We start from the raw sequence: 24,898 nt of genomic DNA on the forward strand, positions 1-24,898 counted from the left end.
GAAAGGTAAGTTTATACAGGTAAGGCCGATTCCTTTCCATTGATCAGCTTTTAAAGCAATGAGCAAGAACACATCAGTCTCCAATGTGGACCAATAAGTTTTGGAGAAAGGGGGATTCTGAGGGGCATCTTTATATATTTGACATGTCTTAATCCCGTTAGTCATAATTCTTAATGCTCAAACGTTCCCATCTTAGGCTGGTATGAGCCCCTTCAGGTTGACTCCTGCAGCCCTTGAACAAAACTCCATTAACCTTTTCCTTACTTTCTGACACTAGACGTCTCTAGCTCGATTTGTATGTTTTCTGCCCTAGACCTGGAGTCAGCTACTTCTCCAAGGAACTGGCTCCTTTAGTGAGGAACGGTATTTAGAAATCACAAGCTGGGAAGCAGGAGTATTCACTGCTTCTAGACCTTTATAGCAGACAGAACTAAGAATTACACGAGATTTTATGCAGAAAAAAACCATGAGTTTATACTGACACACACAAGTCTATCCCTTCACTGTTATGCTGAATATCTTGGTTCCTAATGACATTGTTTGTTTCATCCTACAATAGATTTAAAATGATAGTATCAGTTATCTATTTATTAATAAAAAAACAAAACCACCGAATGAATTTAAGATTTTTTTCAGGTCATCATATGGTTATGCCACCAACTTAATATAAAGCAAAGCTCCCTGTTTCCGTTTTCCATTTTAATTTTTTAAAATATAAAACAGTAACATGGTCCAAAGTCAAAACTATATATACCCAAGTTCACTCACAGACATGTCCCTTGTGTGCTATGTCCGTTTCACCCTATGGATCAGGGGTGGTCAACCTTTTTATACCTACCGCCCACTTTTGTATCTCTGTTAGTAAAATTTTCTAACCGCCCACCGGTTCCACAGTAATGGTGATTTATAAAGTAGGGAAGTAACTTTACTTTATAAAATTTATAAAGCAGAGTTACAGCAAGTTAAAGCATATAATAATAATTACTTACCAAGTACTTTATGTTGGATTTTCGCTAAGTTTGGCAGAATAAATCTTTATAAAACAACTTACTATAGTTAAATCTATCTTTTTATTTATACTTCGGTTGCTCCGCTACCACCCACCATGAAAGCTGGAACGCCCCCTAGTGGGCGGTAGGGACCAGGTTGACCACCACTGCTATAGATGATTTGTGTTTGGTTTACCCAGTTATTGTTTCTTTTTGAGACAAATATATCTATACTCATTTAGCTGTACATTTTGTATATTTTTTTCATATTTCCTTCCTTTTTTTATACCTTTTTTATGCTGTAATTTCATGAAAATCACGAGCAGTGGTCTGGCTACCACATGTGGAAGTTTTCTTCATTCCCTGAGACAAAATTCTTCTAAGCTAGCAGCCTGAACTCAATGACACTACAGTGTACGCTTTTTCTTTTAAACATGCTTAAGCTAGTATTTTCACATCTAAAGATCACTTTTCTTGATAGAGTATATGCATTCTTTACATCTTCTCTTAACACTACATACAATATGTCCCCAAAACTAGCTTGTTCTTTCTCTTTTTTCAGAATATAACGATAAAATAATGTAGAATGTATTATATAGTTCCCACTAATGTCACTCAACAAAATAAACCATACCTTGGCAACACTGTACTTTCTGTAAACTGTGGTGGTCCATTCACCATGTACAGTCCTTCTGATCCGCGGACTAAAGAAACGAAAACAGAAAGAACCACCATGATTTTGTTAATAAATACTCAGTTATCACAAATATCTTAAAAAACAAAAAGCTTCCAGTCAAAATATTAATGAAAATATTAAAATCTCTTAGAACTATAGAATGTTAGCATTAAAAGAGGGTATTTTTCTTACCCTCCTGCATCAAATCATGTAACTGGTGAGAATAAATAGGTAATGCAATAGACTGAATGTTTGTGCCGCCCCCAAGTCCTCAAGTTGACACTCTAAACCCAGCCTGATCTGTGGTGGTGCAGTGGACAGAGCGTTAACCTGGGATGCTGGGGCTGTTGGTTTGAAGCCCCAGGCCTGCCTGGTTGAGGTACACACAGGAGGCAGCTATGAGTCGATGCTTCCTGCTACCCCCCTTCTCTCTCTAAAATGAATAAATGAAGTCTTTTTTTTTTTTTTCTTTCTTCTTGTCCAAATGAGTGGAGGAGAGATAGAGAGACAAACTCCCGCATGTGTGCCGACTGGGATCCACCCAGCAACCCCACTGAGGCCGATCCTCTGCCCACTGGGGGCCATGTTTGCAACCGAGCTATTTTTAGTGCCTAGGGTGGAGGCTTCACAGAGCTATCCTCAGCATCCAGGCCAATGTGCTTGAACCAATCGAGCCATGGTTGCAGGAGGGGAAGAGAGAGAGAGAAAGAGAGAGAGAGAGAGAGAGAGAGAGAAGGGGAGGGGGAGGGACAGAGGAGCATTTGGTTGCTTTTCTCCTGTGTGCCCTGACTGGGAATTGAACCCAGGACATCCACACCAGCAGACCAATGCTCTACCACCGAGTCAATCAGCCAGGGCCAATAAATAAAATATTAAAGGGGGACAGGGGAAGAAAGAAAGAAACCCTAATCACAATTTGATCTTTGAAGGTGGGGCCTTTGCGAGGTAATTAGATCATGAGGATGGAATTCTCATAAATAGGATTAGTGCCCTTTTAAGAAGAGCCCAGAGAGCTGCCTAGCGCTCTCTCTGCCACAATAAGAGGTTGGCAGCCTGTGCCCTGGAAAAGGGTGCTCACCAGCCCATGCTGGCACCTTTCTCTCAGACGTCACGCTCCAGAACCATGAGAAATCCGTTTCTATTGTTTACAATCTACCTAGTTTGTTAAAGCAGCCCAAAGTGAAGACAGGTAAATACCTCTCTTATTCCTTTTCCTATAAACATATCAATTTAGTTTCTAAGGAGACTACTTCAGTAAATCCACTTTTCTCTGTTTTTTTTTTTTGTTTGTTTTGTTTTTGTTTTTTGTTTTTTTTCATTTCTGAAGCTGGAAACGGGGAGAGACAGTCAGACAGACTCCCGCATGCGCCCCACCAGGGGCGACGCTCTGCCCACCAGGGGGCGATGCTCTGCCCATCCTGGGCGTCGCCATATTGCGACCAGAGCCACTCTAGTGCCTGAGGCAGAGGCCAAGGAGCCATCCCCAGCGCCCGGGCCATCTTTGCTCCAATGGAGCCTTGGCTGCAGGAGGGGAAGAGAGAGACAGAGAGGAAAGCGCGGCGGAGGGGTGGAGAAGCAAATGGGCGCTTCTCCTGTGTGCCCTGGCCGGGAATCGAACCCGGGTCCTCCGCACGCTAGGCCGACGCTCTACCGCTGAGCCAACCGGCCAGGGCCTCTGTTTTATAAGAAATGTAAGCATGTGCACTGAGATATTATCTTTTCACCTTTTTAATGTCATCTTCGGAATGTGTGGGTGTTGGACACAGAATTAGAAGCTGAATCTAAATTCAATCTTCTTTGTATCAGCTTACTCTCCCAAGTAACTTTTTACAAATAAAAATAATTTATTTTTTTTTTTGCATTTTTCTGAAGCTGGAAACGGGGAGAGACAGTCAGACAGACTCCCGCATGCGCCCGACCGGGATCCACCCAGCACGCCCACCAGGGGCAACGCTCTGCCCACCAGGGGGCGATGCTCTGCCCCTCCAGGGCGTCGCTCTGCTGCGACCAGAGCCACTCTAGCGCATGGGGCAGAGGCCAAGGAGCCATTCCCAGCGCCCGGGCCATCTTTGCTCCAATGGAGCCTCGGCTGCGGGAGGGGAAGAGAGAGACAGAGAGGAAGGAGGGGGGGTGGAGAAGCAAATGGGCACTTCTCCTATGTGCCCTGGCCGGGAATCGAACCCAGGTCCCCCGCACGCCAGGCCGACGCTCTACCACTGAGCCAACCGGCCAGGGCAAATAAAAATAATTTTAACTGCTACTGGTGACAATGCAGTTGTGCTGTAGTAGAAAAGACTGAACTCAGAGGCAGACGTCTGCTCCGACCTTGCTGTGGAACCCTGGCTACATCGCCACCTCTAATCTGTTTCCTAATCTGTAAAAGTAAAAATACTGGGTCAGAGGGTGGCTGTGTGATATACACAAAATAGTAACAAACATACAGTATATATTCAAAGTTCTTAAAAACATAAGGCATTTTTAATATATTTACAATTATTCAAACTAAGAGGGTAAGGGAGATTAGACAGAAGTCTCCAATGATAGCAATATCCTAAAATATTGTGTGAACAAAATTCGATATAATAAGCAAAAATATCTACAGTACAGAACTAGATTCTTCTTCGCAAATGGCTGAATTAGAAGCATCTAAAGCTGAACTGACTAAATTCATTCAATAGTAAATAAATTCTTATTGTGGGGGGAGAAAAAACGACCTCCCAGACTCTACCCTGAAATACTGGCGATACAACAGGAAGGAAAATCAGCCTTGTCCCTGACCTCATTAACCAGATAATTAGTCACACACATGAAATTCTTTAACTGTTTTTAGTGCTACAAAGGAAAGATACAAGGGACAAATAGAGTGAATAATAAAAGAGTTCTGATTTAAAAATGGAAGGTTATGACTTCCGGTCAAGATGGCGGCATAAGTAAATGTGGTACTCCCATCCTCTAAAACACATCGAAGTACACTAACCTACAGAACAACCCGACACCTAGCTGAATGGAGGTCCTACAACTAAGGACATGAAGAAGCAGCCACACTGATACCGGTAAGAGGGGCGGACATGTGGAACAGGCTGGTCCCACACCCAGGCACGGCAGATAACAATCGGGAGGGCTATCTCCACTGTGAAGGCCCCAAAGCAGCTCCTCCAGCCTAGGGTTCCAAAGCCAGGAAGAGAATCATTCCCATAACTTCTGGCTGTGAAAACCAGCAGGGATTGTGGCTGAGGGAGAGGCTGCTGGAGTCGCAGGCGGTCCTCTTAAAGGGCCCCCTACATGGGCTTACTCAGACTCCCTCCCTCTGGGCTCCAGCGCTGGGACAGCAGCTTGAAAAACACTGGGGACAGAAGAGGAACTGAACTATCTTGCAGCTGAGTAAAAGCCGAGGGCAGCTTCCTCCTAGACAGAAGTGCTGGCAGAGGCCACTGTTCCTTTGCTGAGCCCTCACTCCACAGAGCAGGCGGGCAGGCACCATGTTTCGATCTCCATCAACCTGGCCACACTGTGAGCCCCACCCTGCTGATCCTGAGACCTGCCCCACCCAACTTTCAGGCCACCCATGCTGTTTCCAGTCGCTTTTCCATATGAACAACCTGTCCTGGCTCATTCTTCAGATGTTTCTAAAACCTCTCAAACAAGCAGCATCTGGCCTCAGTGAGCCCTGCACCTCTCCTAAGTGGCCCAGGCCTGGCACTAGCAGCAGCTGGTGTTGGTTCACAGCCTGGCCTCACTTGGGCGCCTCCAAGCCCAGCAAAGTAGCAGACATCTGTGTATAGCTTTGTAGTTCATGCCAGGTGGCCTGGGGCAGAACACAGGTGGTGGCTGACCTTGGTATGCACCTCCCTGGAGGCCCCAGAGCTACTACTGCTAGTGGACAGCATTAGACCACGTCAAAGTACCACCCAACCACTCCCACAGTGACACACTCAAGAGGTGGACTTGCCTGACAAGGCAGTGGCACAGTGGATAGAGCGTCGGACTGGGATGTGGAGGACCCAGGTTCGAGACCCTGAGGTCGCCAGCTTGAGCGTGGGCTCACCTGATTTGAGCAAGGCTCACTAGCTTGAGCCCAAGGTCTCTGGCTCGAGCAAGGGCTCACTTGGTCTGCTGTAGCCCCCCGAGAAATCACGTATGAGAAATCAATCAATGAACAACTAAGGAGCCGCAATGAAGAACTGATGTTTCTCATCTCCCTCCCTTCCTGTCTGTCTGTCCGTATCTGTCCCTCTCTCTGACTCTGTCTCTGCCACCAAAAGAAAAAAAAAAAAAAAAAAAGAGGTGGACTCAACAGCACCAGAGCCCTGCTGAAGTAGTCTGCTCTGTGGGGTGGATTCCGCACAGCTGAGCCTCCATGGTGGTTGCAGGCCAGCGGTCACACCAGTCCTTGTAGCTGATCGGACTGGGGGCAGGTCCTTCCCATCGACATGCCAACAGCCAACAAGGCTCATCTGCACACAGCCCACCGGGAGTGCCCCTCGAGCCCCCAGCCTGGATGATCCCGGAGGCTGTGCCCCTGGACCCTCTACCAAGCTGGGAGATGCAGCTCAGCCTAATCCACAGAACAAACGCAGGGAGGCTGCTAAAATGAGAGACAACGCAACATGTCTTAAATGAAAGAACAGGACAAAATGCCAGAAAAAAATCCAAACAAAATGGAGAGAAGCAACCTACTAGATCAGAGTTCAAAACACGAGTTATATGGATGCTCAGTGAATTCAGCGAGAACCTCAACAACATAAAAAAGAACCAGTCAGTAATAAAGGACTCACTAACTGAAATGAAGAATAATTTACAGGGACCCTACAGTCAAGTAGATAGAGCCAAGAATCAAATCAGCTATCTGAAAGAAAAGGAAGCAAAGAATCATCCAATCAGAACAGCCAAAAAAAAAGAGGACAATGTAGGGAGCCTCTGGAACAACTGCGAGTACACCCACATTCTCATCACGGGGGCCAGAAGGGAAAGAACAAGAAATTGAAAACCTACTTGAAAACTAAGGACGACAAACTGCCCTGACCTGGTGAAGGAAATAGACATCAGGAAGTGTAGAGAGCCCCAAACAAGATGAACCCAGAGAGGTCCACACCAAGACTCATCATAATTTAAATGCAAATGCTTAATAACAGAAAGAGTTTTAAAAGTAGCAAGAGAAAAGCAGTTAGTTAATACAAGAAAGCTCCAAGAAGACCATCAGCTGATGTCTCAACAGAAACTTTGCAGGCCAGAAGGGAGTGGCAAGAAATATTCAAAGTGATGAAAAGCAAAGACCTAAAGCCAAGATTACTCTACCCTGCAAAGCTGTCATTTAGAATCAAAGGACAGATAAAGAGCTCCCCAGACAAGAAGAAACTAAAGGAGTTCATCACCACCAAGCTAGTAGTAAATGAGATGTTAAGGCTCTTCTTTAAGAAGATGAAGAAAAAAAAGAAAAGATAAAAAAATGAATAATAAAATGGAAATAAACACATATCTACCAACAGTTGATCTATAAAGCAAAATAAGCAAACAAGCAGAACAGAAACATACTGATAGATACAGAGAACATTTTTTTCCCTTTAGCGAAAGGGGGGGGGGGGGAGAGAAGGCAAGAGAGGGACAGACAGGAAAGGAGAGAGATGAGAAGCATCAATTATTCATTGTGGCATCTTAGTTGTTCATTGATTACTTTCTCATATGTGCCTTGACTGGCGGGGGGCGGGGGGGGAGATCCAGGAGAGTGAGTGACCCCTTGCTCAAGCCAGTGACCTTGGACCCAAGCCAGTGACCTTGGGCTTCAAGCCAGAGATCTTTGGGCTCAAGCCAGCGACCATGGGGTCATGTCTATGATCCCACGCTCAAGCCAACGACCCTGCACTCAAGTTGGTGAGCCCACACTCAAGCCAGGGACCTCGGGGTTTTGAACCTGGGTCTTTTGTGTTCCAGGCCAACACTCTATCCACTGCGCTACCTGACCAGAGAACATTTTGATGGCTGCCGGATGGTGGGGGATTGTGGGGCTAGGTAATAAAGGTGAAAGGATTTACAAGTACAAACTGGTAGTTACAAATAGTCATAAGGATGTAAAGTACAGCTAGGGAATATAATAAAAAATATTCTAATAATTATGTACGGTGTCAGGCGCGTGTGAGATTTATTGGGATGATCACTTAGTAAGTTATATAATGTCTAATCACTGGGGTGTACACCTGAAACTAATAAAATAATGTCAACCGTAATTGAAAATAAAAAAGGTTTAAAACAAAAAAGATTCTGGAGCACGTATGTCCTTGATGAAGCAATCTGTGTGCTGAGATCTGACGAATGAAGAGCAGTTCAAAAGCCAAGAGAACAGTAACACGAGCAATGCCTCCACGGCAAGAGAGGTGACGGAGCATCCGGGGAGGGAAAGGACAGCTGCGTGGCTGGAAGGAGCTGGAGCCAGAGGACAGACAGGGCTCCGACCAGCAGAACCTCGTGGCCTGGGTCGGGCCGTGTTGGTCTGTAGCCGCAGAACGGTGCGAGACTTCAGGGGGAGTTTAAGCAGACTTTCAAAGCCAGATCTGCGTTTTGAAAAGGCTGGTTTAGAGAATAAACTGGAAGGGATAAGAGTGGATGTGAAGAGACTAATCAAGACGGTTCTAAAGTAGCTCCACAAGAGAGATTAAGGAAACTTGGACTAGGGCTGGGGCAGCACAAACGGAAAACAAGGAGTGTTCAATATGTAAGACAGCGGTTCTCAACCTGTGGGTCGCGACCCCAGTCGCCGGGTTGCGACCCACAGGTTGAGAACCGCTGATGTAAGATATAAAACTGACAGGACTTCGGACTGTTACTCTTTTATGAGCCAGAGTTCTTGTTACCAGCAATAGCGTAAAAGCTGAAATGAAGAAAAGGCTTCACTGAGGTGCACAGCCAGTTACAGCCGGGTCCCTTTCCTTTCTGCCAGCTGTCTGCAAACCTTACGCTCTTCTGATGACCCGGAAGAAGCAAAGCCTGGGGAGGGGCCGCTCCCGGCTCCTGCTTTAACCCACATTCCCCTTCCCTTCCCCAGGGACCCTCTCAGATCGCTACTGTTCTACCTGAGAACTAATTGGCTCAATTTTCAGGTATCAAAAGTAACACAACGTACCCTCCTAAAGTCAATAACTTAAAGTTAGAATGAAACAAGATAAACACCATCTTGTTTTATCTTCATGAACAAGATAAAACTGTATCCTCATGGAACTTCCATTCCAGTAGAGAGATGGAAAGTAAGTAAACACATAAATGAATCACATGTTTCTTGTTAGACATCCACAAATATACAACTGGCTACTATGTCTCCTTATACTGTAGGCAGGACACTAGAATGAGCTGTCAAACTGTTGTGGGTGGCTTGCCCTTGAATAAAATGGAGCCTAGCAAAGTATTCTGTGTATATATCAATATATCAAAATCTAATGTCCTTAATGACCTGGTCCCTGCATAGATTTCTGTGCTAGGCATTAGGGAATTAAATAAATGAATCCATCATTGCACTCAAGACGATTTCAAAGAACCGCCGTCTCTTGCTACACCTTGCATGAAACACTAAAGATTAAAGATATCTACCCTAAAAACTAGCGACGTTTATAAAATGTTTTGTGCCAGAAAATGTTTTCCTAGAAAATTTAAAAACTGTGAAGTTCAATTCTTTTCTTCCCTGTTGATTTGAAAGAGAGGAAGGCAGAGAGGGAAAGACAGAGAGAGAGGGAGAGAGAAAGAGAGAAGCATCAACTTGTTCTGCTTCGCTGTGCACTCACTGATTGCTTCTCATTCTCACACGTGTTCTGACTTGGGCTCCAACGTGGTTCTGGAACCACGCTCTCTCCACTGCACCACTGGCCAGGGCCAAGGTTCAATTCTTTAGCATCCAAATCCTCGACCGCTTCTTAGCCTTGTGACTATTCTTACTGTACAGGCAAAACAGTGCTATTTCTTATCAGCAAGTCCTCTCTGCAATATCACGTATGATACGGGCCATTCTTTTATTAATACTGTAATTAAGGTTTTAACAAACACTTACTTGGTGGATTAATAAAAAAACGAATTTCCCACATGCGGGAGCTCAGTTACCAGATCTCACTTTAATCCTAGGTTGCGTAACATTTTGTCACCCTGCAGCGGTCTGGCAGTCTCTCCCACCGGCTGCAGTGGCACTTGGAGACACCTGGGAGTGCTTTCGGAAGCCACATGCAGGCTCAGGAAGACAGAAGGGCACACCATCGGTGTCGTCCCCACAGAGCTGGGGGGAATGAGTGTGCCACAGGTGACGTGATCACGCCATCCTACTGACTTCACCACCGGCCCAAGAACACGTGCCTGAGGTGGCCGACAAAACAGAAAAAATAAAGCTCTCCCCCGTCAGCTGCCTGTGTTCCCACGGCCCTTGGAACCAGTGACCTCGGTCCTCAGACTTGCTGTTTCCTGTTATCACGGACCACAATGCTAACTTACGGGAACACTCACGGTTTTCAGACATTATACTAACGTGGCAGCTGTTCCTCTGAACCCACTGAGCTGGCCTTCTGGCCACAGCCCTGGCAACTCTCAGGGTATGAGAAACAACCAGTGTAAGGCTCTCCTTTTCCAAACTCCTATTTCATACCCATATCCCAAACTCAGACAGGTGGATGTCCCCAAAGGCGTTGCTCGACTAAATGTTTGTGTACCCCACCCCTCCAATCCATATGCTGAAATGTAATGTCTTATGCAACTGACGGTACTTGCAGGTGAGGCCTTTTATAAGAGAGACTGCAGGGAGAGCCCCGCCCCCGAGCCAGGTGAGGACTGACAGCCGTCTAGGACCCGGGCAGCTCCGTCCCGGGCAGCTCCGTCCCGGGCAGCGGTGCTCACGAGACACTGCCCCTGCCAGTGCAATGAGATTGGACTCCCGGTCCCAACTCAGACCGGAGTGGGGGAAACCCCACTGAACTCACACTCTTTCATGTAGACTGACCCAAAATCCTAAAGGCAACACCTGAGAGAAAAGTCAGTGTGCACAACGTCAGGTCTCTCCTGCTCGAGCGCAGTCTCCCGCGGGTTTCAGTTCCCGGAGAAGTGAAGGATCTGGAGTCAAATCAATTGGTTGCTTTTCTACATGCACATGTTCACATTCTACATAAAGAACACTTTAAAAACAAAAACCCAAACGTTATATGTTCTATGATTTCATTTACAGAACACTCTTGAAATGACAAAATCACCACGACAGAGGACAAATCAGCGGTGGCCAAGGGGCAGAGTTGGAAGAAGGTACCAAGTCAAAGGTCAGTATCTTCCTTGTGTTAATGGAGCAGTTTTATATTCTGACAGCGACAGTTACATGAATCTACACGTGATAAATCTCCTTAAACTGCGCGCACACACACACACACACACACACACACACACACACACACTGGTGAAACCCTAAGAAGGACTACAGTGTAGCAAATACTACTGTATCAGTGCCAATTTCTTGGTCATGATAATATACAATGGTTATATAAGACACCATTGCGGAAAGCTAGAAGAAGGGTCCATGGAAACACTCTTTACTGGTTTCACAACAGTCTTAATTATAGCAAAATAAAGGGCCTTTAACAAGCCTATTGTTCTGGGTAATGCTTCCTTCACAAAACGGCAAGAAATTAAACCACTTGAAAGCTTTTCAACATAAATTAAAACCAAAAGTTGAATAGACCAAGATTTTTGTACTAAGGTAAAAAAATATATTCTATGAGACAAAAGTATCCATTAATATTAGACAACCTTCTTGCTACATGCTGCTTTATAATACAGTGTGTCCGTAAAGTCATGGGGCACTTTTGACCGGTCACAGGAAAGCAACAAAAGATGACAGAAACGTGAAATCTGTATCAAATAAAAGGGAAACCTTCCTAGTTTCTGTAGGATGATGTGGCAGCATGTGCGGATGCGCAGATGACGATGTAACACCGTGTATACAGCGGAGCAGCCCACGGCCATGCCAGTCGAGATGTGGACGGTACAGAGGAAAGTTCAGTGTGTTCTGTGGCTTGCTAAATTCGAATCCGTGACCAAAGTGCAACGTGAATATTGGCGCGTTTATAACAAAGCGCCACCACATAGGAATAACATTACTCGGTGGGATAAGCAGTTGAAGGAAACCGGCAGTTTGGTGGAGAAACCCCGTTCTGGTAGGCCATCAGTCAGTGATGAGTCTGTAGAGGCTATACGGGATAGCTACCTAAGGAGCCCTAAAACATCTGTGCGTGAGCCCACATCGAACTGCACTGAATAGGTATGAAACTAGGAGAGTTTTCCTTTTATTTGGTGCAGATTTCACATTTCTATCATCTTTTGTTGCTTTCCTGTGACCGGTCAAAAGTGCACCATGGCTTTACAGACACACTGTAGATGTGCCTATTTTAGGGGAACTAATTATCAACTGAATTCACTAAAAATATCTCGAATCATTATAGCTCAAACATCTAAGACTATTTAAAACAAATATTTTACTTCACACCTCCCTTCATAGAAGCATAACTCTGAGGAAGTGCTACAAGACATGGTACCACTAAAGATACTTTTTTGGGTTTAATCAGCTTGAGCAACTTTTTGTATAAATTTGAATAAATATACAAAGCGTAAGAGAAGAAACACAAAACTGAGTTCATAACATAAGACAAACTGTATTATAAGTTCATGAAAGCAAAAATAAACATAAACTCAAAATAAACTCCTTTCAATAACTAAAACAATTTTTTTCTACATAGGACTTTCCAATGAGGAATTGATCTTAAGTCGCAGTGACTGAATGTGGAACAGTGACCAGAATGTGGAGCCAGCTTGACTGTGCGTTGAGACTGAATATGATTTCTTGTTTTTAATGATTTCTCTTTTTAGTCAAAGGGAATCTGGCAATATGTTTGTTCTATTAGAAAGAAACATCTAGATAATGCAAACAGTTCCTTCATTAAAGCAACAAGTTAAGTGCCAGAGTTTCACACAGAATAACTGTTTGAAAACAGTAATTATATTAAATATTGCACATACATAATATATTTTTAAAACTTTCCAGGATACTCACATATAATTTCCTGCTCTAGGCCTGAGTTAATATGAGACAATGACTAGGCTTCAACAAACATGGGCCCTATCCCGGGGATATGGTGATTATTATATTGATAATAGATACCCTTTCCAACCTTTACACCCACTGAAGTACATTTATCCACTTAGGAAAACGACCCAGGTTTTAATAAATGAACTCAATGGCCTCAGCGAGGCAAGCTGATTATGACGTCATGGTTTTCATGGAAGGCCACTACTGTTTTCCGTGCCTCGCTTCCAGGGCCCCCTTTCTAGGTGACTCTAATTCTCCACTGGAACCATCCAGGGGTGAGTACGTAATTTGGGCCCGGTGATCTGATTAAAAATGGACTGATTCACAGATGAACAAGGGCCAAGCCACGCTAAAGACGTCCAGCCTTGTGACTGGCAGAAGTGTGCTCTTTCCCACGGGGCTGCTGAACCGGCCGCACGCACACCTGCGGCTCCCGTGCAGAACGTCAGCCTGAGGACAACTTTAATTAAGGAGAAGTCAAGAGTGCCGGATGAAAAACAGCAGATTTTTTTAATCATTCAAGTATCTACATGTGACAATACTGAAGCTTTGAGGTTACATCAAGTTTTCTGAATTAATCTTTTCACATGCTTTGGCTTTTTGCCATTTCCATTGAAAAGTAGAGACTAATAAAATTTACTGTGTAATCTCCAAATTATTCACAACTCCAAATCCCACGGTCTAAGTTTAAAAGATATTCTGGAAGTAAAATATTCGATTTGCTAATTAACATGTCTATAATAAAAATGTTTAAAAGATTAATCATGTGGACGAAAAATAAGCGGTCCTATGGAAAGTCACCTCAGAGGGTGATCCGATCATAAATTCCTAACTGGGCAGGTCATGGTGGGTAGTCACCTCCCAGGTCTATTCGTTTTCAGTGCAAGGTTCATCTTTGCCCTAAGCAAGCCCTGTCCACTGCAACTAGGTTAACACAGCTTTGGAATAAGCACTCTTAAGGAAGCAGATAACCTTGTTAACTACCCTGTAATCCAGTCCCCACCTTGCTTTCTCCCACCTTCAAGTAATCCTTCTTAAACTCCTTCTTTAATTTCAAATGCATACTAGAAGCTGCAACACTAGTCTCTGGAGCAGGGGTCGGGAACCTATGGCTCGCGAGCCAGATGTGGCTCTTTTGATGGCTGCATCTGGCTCGCAGACAAATCTTTAATAAAAATAATAATAATGTTAAAAATATAAAACATTCTCATGTATTACAATCCATTCATTTCCTACCGCTCATGTTCATGGTTGCGGGTGGCTGGAGCCAATCACAGCTGTCCTCTGGGACAACACCAAATTTTTATTGGATAATGCGTAACGTACACGGGTAGTTGTATGGCTCTCACAGAATTACATTTTAAAATATGTGGTGTTCATGGCTCTCTCAGCCAAAAAGTTTCCTAACCTCTGCTCTGGAGCATTTGAGGTCTTGCTTCCCCTGCATGTGTTGTCAGTTTGGCTCCAACTCTTTTTTTTTTTTTTTTTAGGTGAGAGGAGGGGAGATAGTGAGGCAGACTCCTGCATGTTCCCAGACCGGGATCCATCCACCCAGTAACTCCATCCGGGGGGACAATGCTCTAGTACTGAGATTTTTAGCACCTGGGGCCATGCTCAAACCAGTTGAGCCACTGGCCGTGGGAGAAGAAGAGAGAGGGAAGGGGGAGAGGGAAGGGGGAGAAGCAGATGGCTGCTTCTCCAGTGTGCCCCAACTGGGAATGGAACCCGGGACGTCCATACATCTGGCTGACACTCTATCCACTGAGCCACAGGCCAGGTCCAGCTGAAATGCTTATAAAAATTCTCTACAGGTTTCAACATTTCTTTTGTCAACAATCAGTATGTTTTAGTGGAAAAAAAAAAAAGACGATAAAGTTGAATGACTGAATATAATCCTGACTACCAATTGCCAAAAGAATTTAATCATTTAGTCTCTCTGGGCTCCTATGAATATGAGAAAATGATGGCATAGGCTGACTACATAACCTTTCAACTCATACAAAGTTCTTGATTTTAAGCATTGTAAAAAAAAAAAAAAGTTGTCATTCTTGGTTAATTTGACTATACTGTGTTTATTTTTCATTAATTTATTCCTCCATTAAACCTTTAGAGCAGGGGTCCCCAAACTTTTTACACAGGGGGCCAGGTCACTGTCCCTCAGACCGTTGGAGGGCCGAACTATAAAAAAACTATGAACAAATTCCTATGCATACTGCACATATCTTATTTTAAAGTATAAAAACAAAACGGGAACAAATACAATATTTAAAGAACAAGTAAATTTAAATCAACAAACTGACCATTATTTCAATGGGAACTATGGGCCTGCTTTTGGCTAATGAGATGGTCAATGTGCTCCTCTCACTGACCACCAATGAAAAAGGTGCCCCTTCCGGAAGTGCGGCGGGGTCGGATAAATGGCCTCAGGGGGCCGCATGTGGCCCACGGGCCATAGTTTGGGGACCCCTGCTTTAGAGTATACCAGGCACTGTACTCGGTATTGAAAAAAAGGAATAAGACTCTACCCCTACAATCAAGGAGTTCAAAGGGTTTTTTTGGTTTGTTTTTGTGTGTGTGTGTGTGTGTGTGTGGCAGAGACAGAGAGAGCCAGAGAGAGGGACAGATAAACAGTAAGGGAGAGAGATGAGAAACATCAATTCATTGTGGCATCTTAGTTGTTCATTGACTGATTTCTCATATGTGCCTTGACTGGGGGGTACAGCAGACCAAGTGACCCCTTGCTCGAGGGAGCAACCTTGGGCTCAAGCTGGTGAGCCTTGCTCAAACCCGATGAGCCCGCACTCAAGCTAGTGACCTCAGGGTCTCGAACCTGGGTCCTCCGCGTCCCAGTCCCACACTCTATCCACTGTGCCACCTCCTGGTCAGGCAAGGAGTTCAATGTTTTGTAGGAGAGAAAAGCAGCTAACTAACTAGTTATCCTATGTGATAAGTGAGAAAAGAAATTCAAGTATATATGAGGTACAAGATAGCTTGAAGAAAGACTTTCTGGGAAGAGTACGGAAAGGCTTCACAAAGCAATAATGTCTGAGGTGAATCTTAAAAGATAAAAAGATGCTAGCCAAATAAAGAAAAAGAGGGTAGTCCTAGGTTGCAGAAATGTTGTTCAAGTGTTTTATAAGCAGTTCAGTAGAGATGGAGCACTAACCAGGATGGAATGGCAAGGAAACAAAATGTCAAAAGCTACTCAAAGGTTATAAAGGATTCCACATGCTACACTAAACAGTGTAAGATATTTTCCACCGAGGAACCGACCTCACAAACAGGATGAAATCTGCCCTGTAAACAGTGAGGAACCACTGCTCATATTTTTAAAAAGTAAGAAAATTTATCAGATTTTTAAAATGTGCTAATTTTTAAAATTAGAGTTCAAATAAGCATTTAGTATGTCAACATTGTGAATAGTATACAAGCTACCCTTGTTAAGCTAGAGAAAAATGCATTACAAATTACACAATTACGCCTTTTAACAGTATCTGCCTGGCATATTTTCTAACAAAGTTTAGTCAGTATTTGATACATATCTGATGAATAAACTGGTATGGACTGAATATGAGTGAGCACAGTATGTAATGACAAAGATCTTAAATGCAGAATGGCAAAAACTGCAAAAGCTAAGAAGTTTCCTTTCTAGCCTCAGGGGCAAATAATCTCTTTCCACCAAAGGAAACGACCTGTCTCCTAATGACTTCTTTTTCCTTCTACTTGAGTTAAGTCGTCGGGTATTTAATCGAAGCCTTCTTTTCCTTCTCAACTCCCCCGCTCCTTACTTGACACTCACAGGGACTCCCAGCCATGATCCTAGTCCAGAATCTTCCCTGACACTGTCCAAGACTAAGTTTATTTATACCGTCTCCAACATTATACACTCCGCCTCGGCTTCACAATCTCAGCAATCCTCTCATATTCTAATTCTAAAATGCTCATAGCTACTTCAACACCAAACATTGCTGGATTGTCTCTAGGACGCTCACTGCTACCATCCCAGACCACACTCTCATCCCGTGAAAAAGTATACTTCCACAGCTCCACTCTTCCAAGTCAGTTCTACAAAGTTCATTCAAGCAAGGAGTACAAAACTTGGTTTTATTACTTAAATAGAAAGTATGGTCATTCTCACGGACTGAGTCACGTATTCGTACTTTTATCCTTATTACAGAGCTAAATGGCTTCACACTGTCAAAAAGGTCTGTCAACAGAAGTTCGTGCAATAGGAGTACTGCAAACCCAGGGTAACAAATTCAGCTAGCACGTTCTGTTATCTTCCTTCCTCCACTCCTGAAGAACTCGAAGCAGCGGGAAGAATGATGGATGAGCAAATGGGAGGGGGAATGCAGAAGCCCAGGGGCGGGAGACCTCACTTCCGAGTGCCACGCTACCGCACGAAACCCAAAAGGCCCTCCGACTCTTCCGCAATCCACAAGAAGAAGCCGGCCAGGCTTCAAGGCTTCTAAGCTCGTCCCCATGGACAAAGACACACAAAACAACTGCTCTCAAGAAACCGTCTTTGCTCGTTCAGAGCTCACCTGTTAGGAGCGGCGTGGACGGCGCCATCTTGTCCCGGAAAGAGAAACCCAAGCTTTCGGGTCAGAGTTCACGACGGCCAAAACCTGCCGCTACACGTCTACTCAGACGCGGAGACAGCAATTTTGTATTTCCGAGGTCACCGGTCTCGGGGCCGACTCACTTCCGTTTGGAGAGAGGCGTAGAAAAGGAGCCCCGACGCGCACGCGCAGCTCTGGGGCCACGCGCCGCAGAACTTGGGAGGGCCGGGCTCGGGTCCCCGCGCCCGCCCCCGCCCGCCCTCGTCCCCTTCTTCGGCAGGCGGAGCCCGCACTTCCGCGGGGCGGAGTCCGCCCAGTGCTGACGTTGGCAGCAGAGCCCCAAGTAGTCGGAGCGCACGGGCTGCAAGGTCTGCTTGTTGCGTTGCGCTTCCTTCCTCTTCGGCTCCACGCTCCCGGCGGCGGCGGCGCGAGCCTGTGCCGGCGGCCTGCTGTCCTCCTCCCGCGCCCGCCCGCCAGCCGGTCCGCGCGGCGCCCTCCGTCGGTCGGCGGCCCCCGCCCGCCCGCGCTCCGCGCCTGCAGCCGCCGCGCTCGGGCCCAGGGCCGGAGGCAGCGCCCGCCCGAGAGCCTCGTCCTCCCGCGGCGCGGGCACCGGGCGCGGGCCGCCGCAGCGGCCGACGGGCAGCGAGCGAGCGAGCGAGTCCCGGCAGCGCCTGGGGCAGGTGGCGGCGCCGCGAACATGGTCGCCAAGCAGCGGATCCGCATGGCGAACGAGAAGCACAGCAAGAACATCACCCAGCGCGGCAACGTCGCCAAGACCTCGGTAAGGCGAGGGCGGCCCGGCGGGGTCCCCCCGCGGAGCGGGGCTGCGGGGCGCCGTGGGGGGCTCGGGGCGGCGGCCCGGCGCCGGGGGGAAGGACTGGGCCCGGCCTGCGGCTCCGGCAGCCCCGGGCCGGGCTGGGTTTCTGCATTGGAAACGGTGGGCTTTCCTTTTTGCAGAGAAATGCTCCCGAGGAGAAGGCGTCCGTAGGACCCTGGTTATTGGCTCTCTTCATTTTTGTTGTTTGTGGTTCTGGTAAGTGTTGGGGGCTGCCGTTGGTTGGAGGTTGGGTGACGGGTTTGGGATGACGTGGTGACCCATCAGTGGTGAATCTTAACCGCGTAGCTCTCAACCCACCTGCCGGGAGCTCCACTGAGAGGTTTCATCTCAGCCGATGTACTTGTCCCACATATGCACCGAGGGGGTGCCCCAGAAACTTCCCCCAGCTGGATTTGTGCTCACGGGACATCCGAAAAGGAGGTCAGGGTCTTGGTAATGGTCAAGGTGGAGAAAATTTAGACCAAAACAAAGAACAGAAACATCTCACGAAAGGAGATAGAATGTTTTGCCAATCTCATTATCAATTCCTTTACAAAAAAGAAACGCGTGAACGTTATGTCCATATGGTTAGTCGAACTTAACGTGTCCCAGAATCTTAACATCTTTATATCAGAACTGGGTATATTTTACAGGGCAAAGCTAGTGCAAAGAATTGATTCATCATAGAAGAAACGTGGCAATTTGATATGTGACAAATGTCTTTAGATTAATAAAGGTTTGACATATGGTAAGAGAAACTCGTTTACAGGCAGCCTGCTGCTAAGAGTAACAGACTCCTGCCTCCGCAAATGGTTTGCAGAATGTCTTTCCTCTTCGCTTTGTTATCTTACATAAGCTGTTGATAATTGAAGTACATGTTTCTGCTTTTCATATTCTGACATTCTAAAATTATTGAGGTTTCTTTTAAACATTTTATTTGCCCTGTCTCCTAAACTTACTAATTAGAAGCTTTCCTGATAAGTGGCCAAGAACCAAACTATATATTTATATAACCTAAAGATTATTGAACTTCAGCTTTGTGAGAAAGAGCAAACATGCATATAGTATATAGGTCAGGCCTTCAGAGGACACTTAATGTTTAGCAATAAACCAAAATAATTTTGTGCTTGAAAAACCTGTTTGCTTTAGAACTTGCAAGTACCTTCTAAAATGATCACTTATTTTCAAACTCTGGGACACTTGGACATAAAACTCAAGCTGAGACTTAAAAAAATAACATATGGGCATTCGATTGTTTGTTGCAGTAGGCCTGTCTTCATTTCTTATTACAGTGAAGTTACATAATATTTGCAAATAATTGTTTAAGGGTATTCTTGGTCTCAAACTACCTTAATAAGTATTTGCCCCTTGCCAGACATATTTTGTATAAAGCATGTTTTAATATTTGCTCTTTCTCTTTTCAGCAATTTTCCAGATTATTCAAAGTATCAGGATGGGCATGTGAAGTGACTGACCTTACGATGTTTCCATTCTCCTGTGAATTTTAACTTGAACTCATTCCCGATGTTTGATACCCTGGTTAAAAACAATTCAGTAAATCATCCTGCCTCAGAATGAGTTTTCATATCATCATTCATCTGTCATTCCAAGGTTTCTTCACAAGTCATTCCAAGTTTTCTAGTCCATACCACAGTGCCTTGCAAAAGCACCACATGATTAAAGCAATAAAATTTGATGGTTAAGCTACAGTAGTGGACCCTGCTTATTCAGTCATGTAAGAATAAGTTTTTCTTTATGTGGTTATTAAAACAGTAGACAGTATAGATAATTAGATTAAGTCTATGTAGGCAGGGTCTAGATTTTGTTAACCCTAATGTGAAAATGCAATTAGCTTAATTTAAAATTTGGAATCTTACGTTTTTTTATAGCTAGGCACTTTATTACAATATCTGGAAAGCACACTCCCGAATACAGGGTCATGAAACTCCTGTTATTAGGTGCTTGTTAATGGAATAGCTATACAGTTAGCCTAGTTTTTCTACAATCTTGAGCACCTAGAAAACTTTAAAAGCTAAATGCCCAATGTAAAGGGAGATGCTTCTAGCCACAATGTTATTTTAACAATATTTCTGTTACACTACCTTGGAATTTGCATGAATGAATATATTAAACTTAGATGCCATAAGAAAACAACTTGATTGAGCGTTTTGTAACATATCAGTCACTTCAGTTTCACTAAAAGCTGTCATGGTGGAGTCAAGTCAGGGAAGGTTTGTTTATGTCACCTTATATTTCACCAGATTTACTTTAATATATCAAAGCAGTCTACTATACTAGACAACATTTTAGGGAAAAATACTACTAAAAATGGATGCCTTGTGAGGGCATACTCTGAGTCCAATGTGCCAGAAGACATCTTAGCATGTGACTAGCACTGTTAACACCAAAAGGGCACATCAACTAAAAGGTTACACTCGGTTTGGAAATGCTTTTTCTAGGTTTATAATTAAGTTCTGTTAGAGTTCTAGATATATCAGACTAATGTATCGGCTGGAATGAAATGGATTTCCTGATAAAGATGAAGCAGTCTTTAGTTTTCCCTTTGTTGTAGGATCTCATGGGTTCTGATTGATGGGACTTTCTTTTTACTCATGGTGAGGGGAATGAGAGGCAGGTCGGGGCTTTCTGGTACCGCTGAAACTGCCGGTGTGGGCTAGTTCAGTACCCAGCTGTAAGGTGATGAGAAAGCCTGGGAGGTGTCTCTGTATTAATACATTGGACAGAAAGCTGCTCGTTTGCTTTGTTAATTGCCTCAGGATATTTCTTTTTAAAATAAGCTGTTTTAAGAAGAACAGAAGGGAAATCTACCTAGTCTACACAGCGTGAACCTCAAAGAGCTCCTGGCGCCCGGAGTGGGGGAGGGGGTGGTGGGGGCTGCTGGGAATGTGACTGCTCTGGAATAGGGAAGGGGTCACCCGACCTGGGCCAGCAGGTTTTTATCTTCATTGTTACAGCTTTTGTCACCCAGGAAGTCCACCCCTACACTTGTTTCCCTCTTTGCAACAAGTCTTGATTAACTCGATTGTGTTGTAACATTAAAAATGAAATTATCATTCTAAATTTATAGCAGGTGCCTTATTCTTTGCTTTGAGTCAAACCATTCCATATCAGAATTTCCCTTGGTGTACTGTAGATAATTGACTTTAAGATGTGGGTTTTTCTTTTTAATGTACAATGTCTTGATTAATTTGACTTAACTTGCTATAGCAAGCAACCATTTACATGTGTAAAATTGCATTCCCTTTGTATTTCATATGTGATTTTCCAATTGAGTGCATTTTATATTAAGGATGGATTATGCATGTTTGGGTCAATGAAAACTGTCTTATTTGATTTTTTCTTTAAAAATAAAGTTCCCTGAATATTTGATGTTGTCTATAAGAAAATGATTGTGCAATCTTATCTGAGTGTACTTTTTAACAATTAATGGAAAATGATTTTAAAGAATCCTAATATTATGTTGTACTTGAAATAAAATAAATAGTACCCAGACACACAAATTTAAGTTTTTAACTGGCAATATATAGCAAGAAAACATAAAAGCAGAGTGAAGCGCAATGAATTAAGAACTTCCCCACCTAGGAGTTACCCACATGTCAGTTTTATCCAGTCTGGTTCAAGGAAAGAGCACAGTTTTTTGTTTTTGTTTTTCAGCGAGAGAGACGGACAGGGAGGGAGAGAGATGAGAAGCATCAACTCGTTGCAGCACTTTATTTGTTCACTGATGGCTTCTCATATTTGCCTTGACCGAGAGGCTCCAGCCGAGCCAGTGACCTTGGGGTCATGTCTATGAACCCACGCTCAAGCCACAGACCCCGCGTTCACGCTAGTGAGCCCACGTTCATACTGGTGAGCCTGTGCTCAAGTCGGCAACCTTGGGGTTTCAAACCTGGGACCGTAGCATCCCAGGGTAACGCTCAATCCACCATGCCACCTCTGGTCAGGTGCACAGTTCTTTTGACCTCCCTTTCCCAATTGAAGTTGAATTTTTAAAAACTTTATATTGATTTTAGAAAGAGAAGGTAGTGAGAGAGAGAGAGGGACAGGAACACAGATCCGTTCCTGTAGTGCTCTGACCGGGGATCGAACCAGCAGCCTCTGTACTTCGGGACAGTGCTCTTACCAATTGAGCTATCCAGCCAGGGCTCCCAACTGAATTTTATATGTTATCTAATATTGCACAGTATGAGAATAAATGCTTTATTGAGATTACATTATCGAATTACTCTTTATAATTTAGTACATTTCAAAGGGTTGCCTGGGATTTCATTGTATCTGGTGGGTTGTGTATAACGTTCCTCAAAATATTTGAGTGGGCTTCCAGAATAAAAGATTTTCATTGTAACAGGATGCACTGTGATGGCCTTTGACTTAAAATCTGTGCACTCAACTGCAGGGCCAGGGCTCTCTCTCCTCACTGAGGCTGCTGGAGTTCTGTCGCACAGATTACCACGTACTGTTGGATTATGTTCTTGGAAGGTTCAACAAAATTTTATTGTGCTTTAGCATCTAAAATTTAGAACAAATTTTATACTTAGAAATTGTTTGGGCCCTGGCTGGTTGATCAGTGGATAGAGCATCAGGCTGGCCTATGGATGTCTTGGGTTTGATTCCCAGTCAGGGCACACAGGAGAAGCACTTATCTGCTTCTCCCCCCCCCTCGCCCCCGTCTCGTCCCTTTCCTCCTCTCCCTCTACCCGTCCTGCAGCCAGTGGCTCAGTTGGTTCAAGAACGGCCCCAAGCAGTGAGGATAGCTCGATCAGGTCCGAATGCAGCAGCCTCAGGTGCTAAAAATAGCTTGGTACTGAGCATCAGCCCAAGACAAGGTTGCAGGGTGGATCCTGGTTGGGGTACATGTGGGAGTCTACCTCACTATCTCTCTACCTCTTGCCTAAAAAAAATTTCTGAAGTCTCATTCTTCTCTACCTACCGTTTTAGTTACTTTTATTATTTGTTGCAGACACAAACCACAACTTCAAGAAGTAGGAGCTGGGTTCAACAACACATTCTACACCACTCAAAAAAAAATTCTTCCTCGTCTGAACATAGTCCTACTCTAGCTGCTTGTACTGCTATATCTTCAAGTTGAATTAAGATAAAAATATCCGGCCCTGGCTGGTTGGCTCAGTGGTAGAGCGTCAGCCTGGCGTGCAGGAGTCCCGGGTTCGATTCCCGTCCAGGACACACAGGAGAAGCACCCATCTGCTTCTCCACCCCTCCCCCTCTCCTTCTCTGTCTCTCTCTTCCCCTCCCGCAGCCAAGGCTCCATTAGAGCAAAGATGGCCCAAGCACTGAGGATGGCTCTATGGCCCCTGCCTCAGGCGCTAGAATGGCTCTGGTTGCAACAGAGGATGCCCCAGATGGGCAGAGCATCGCCCCCTGGTGGGCATTCCGGGTGGATCCCAGTCCGGCACATGCAGGAGTCTGCCTCCTCATTTCCAACTTCAGAAAAATACAAAAAAATAAAATAAAATTTAAAAAAAGATTAAAATATCCTTATTTGGAAAAATAAGTGTGCAATAAGAGGCTATCAAGTTAAGCTGAATGGAAAAATTCAACTATCTGGACTTAGATAACTCAAAGTAAATTTATATATATTAGAATCAATGATGGGCCTGACCAGGCAGTGGCGCAGTGGATAGAGTGTTGACCCTGCACCCAGGTTCAAAAGCGCGAGGTTGCCTGAGCATGAACTCACTCAGCTTGAGCGCGGGGTAGCCAGTTTCAGCACGGGGTCGCTGGCTTGAGTGTGAGATAATAGACATGACCCCATGGCCACTGGCTTGAGCCCAAAGGTCGTTGGCTTGAGCCCAAGGTCACTGGCTTGAGCAAGGGGTCCTGGCTTGGCTGGAGCCCCCCAGTCAAGGCACATATGAGAAAGCAATCAATGAACAACTAAGATGCTGTGACTACGAGTTGATGCTTCTCATCTCTCTCTCTTCCTGTCTGTCCCTCTCTCTGTCTTTTTCTCTCTCCTTTGCTTAAAAAAATTTTTTTTAAAAAGATGAAAAGACATGGGAAATTTTGTCCAACTGCCTCCCTTTATAGATAAATTAAAAAGTTCATTCAATGACTATTGGGTAACATGTACTGGGTACAGAGACTGAGCTGCGAATGTAGAGCCAGGGAAAGAACAATGACTATAATTTTGGTAAGTATTTCCAAGGAGAAGTAAACCAGATGAAGGGTGTCTGCCCTCACAGAGCCGGTTGAGGTCGAGTAGAAACGAGAAACAATGTGTTTTGAATCCACCCCGTAGAAGAAACCCAGGAGTGACAGCAAAATACCACACACAACATGTCTGTTTCATTAGCTCTTTGCTTCTGTTTTTAGAAAAGCTCTCAATATTTTTTCATGCTGTTAATTCAAAGAAGGAAGAGAAAAAAAATTATAAAACTTGTCCCTTTATGGATGCAAGTTTTTTTTTAAATGAGTTGAAGTGACAAATTTACTACTGGCCTATTCCGTATAGCCCGGAAAAGCAATGCTCAAATCACCAGTCTAATCCGCTATAGCATTCAAGAGTACACTTTTTGAAAAGTATTTTTGCTATAATTTCACTGCATCTAAAATTTTTTCATCTGTCCTGTTGAAAAATAAGACTTATTTGATAACCCAGGAGTCAAAAATGCCTTTCTGTGCCCTTCATAGCTGCCTTTTATAACAAAGGCTCAGTGGATAAATCAGGTGTGACTGCTTTTCCAGTATGCAAATTTCTACTTTGCAGTGCAGATAGAATTA

The 24,898-nt window shown here is 44.5% G+C and overlaps 2 protein-coding genes across 10 annotated transcripts in view; one reads left to right on the forward strand and one right to left on the reverse strand.

Moving 5' to 3' along the window:
• The window catches only part of EIF2A (eukaryotic translation initiation factor 2A), a 50,111-nt gene extending 32,655 nt beyond the window's left edge, over positions 1-17,456 (reverse strand). For 2 of the 9 annotated variants that reach the window (XM_066347852.1, XM_066347848.1), the window contains exons 1-2: positions 17,003-17,021; positions 1,624-1,693 (exon numbers count right to left, since the gene is read on the reverse strand). In XM_066347852.1, the coding sequence (XP_066203949.1) occupies positions 1,624-1,663 (40 nt within the window). In that variant the 5' untranslated portion in view covers positions 1,664-1,693; positions 17,003-17,021. The other 7 variants (XM_066347853.1, XM_066347849.1, XM_066347845.1 and 4 more) reach the window with 6 other exon arrangements.
• Positions 17,457-17,616: 160 nt separating this feature from the next.
• Positions 17,617-21,526, forward strand: SERP1 (stress associated endoplasmic reticulum protein 1). The gene is made up of 3 exons (XM_066347854.1): positions 17,617-18,100; positions 18,277-18,352; positions 19,561-21,526. The coding sequence occupies exons 1-3, from the start codon at positions 18,017-18,019 to the stop codon at positions 19,599-19,601; spliced, it is 201 nt and encodes a 66-aa protein (XP_066203951.1). The 5' UTR covers positions 17,617-18,016; the 3' UTR covers positions 19,602-21,526.
• The last annotated feature ends 3,372 nt before the right edge of the window (positions 21,527-24,898 follow it).

The sequence above is a fragment of the Saccopteryx leptura genome, chromosome 8 (genome assembly GCF_036850995.1).
Source record: "Saccopteryx leptura isolate mSacLep1 chromosome 8, mSacLep1_pri_phased_curated, whole genome shotgun sequence".
NCBI classification, from domain to species: Eukaryota; Metazoa; Chordata; class Mammalia; order Chiroptera; family Emballonuridae; genus Saccopteryx; species Saccopteryx leptura.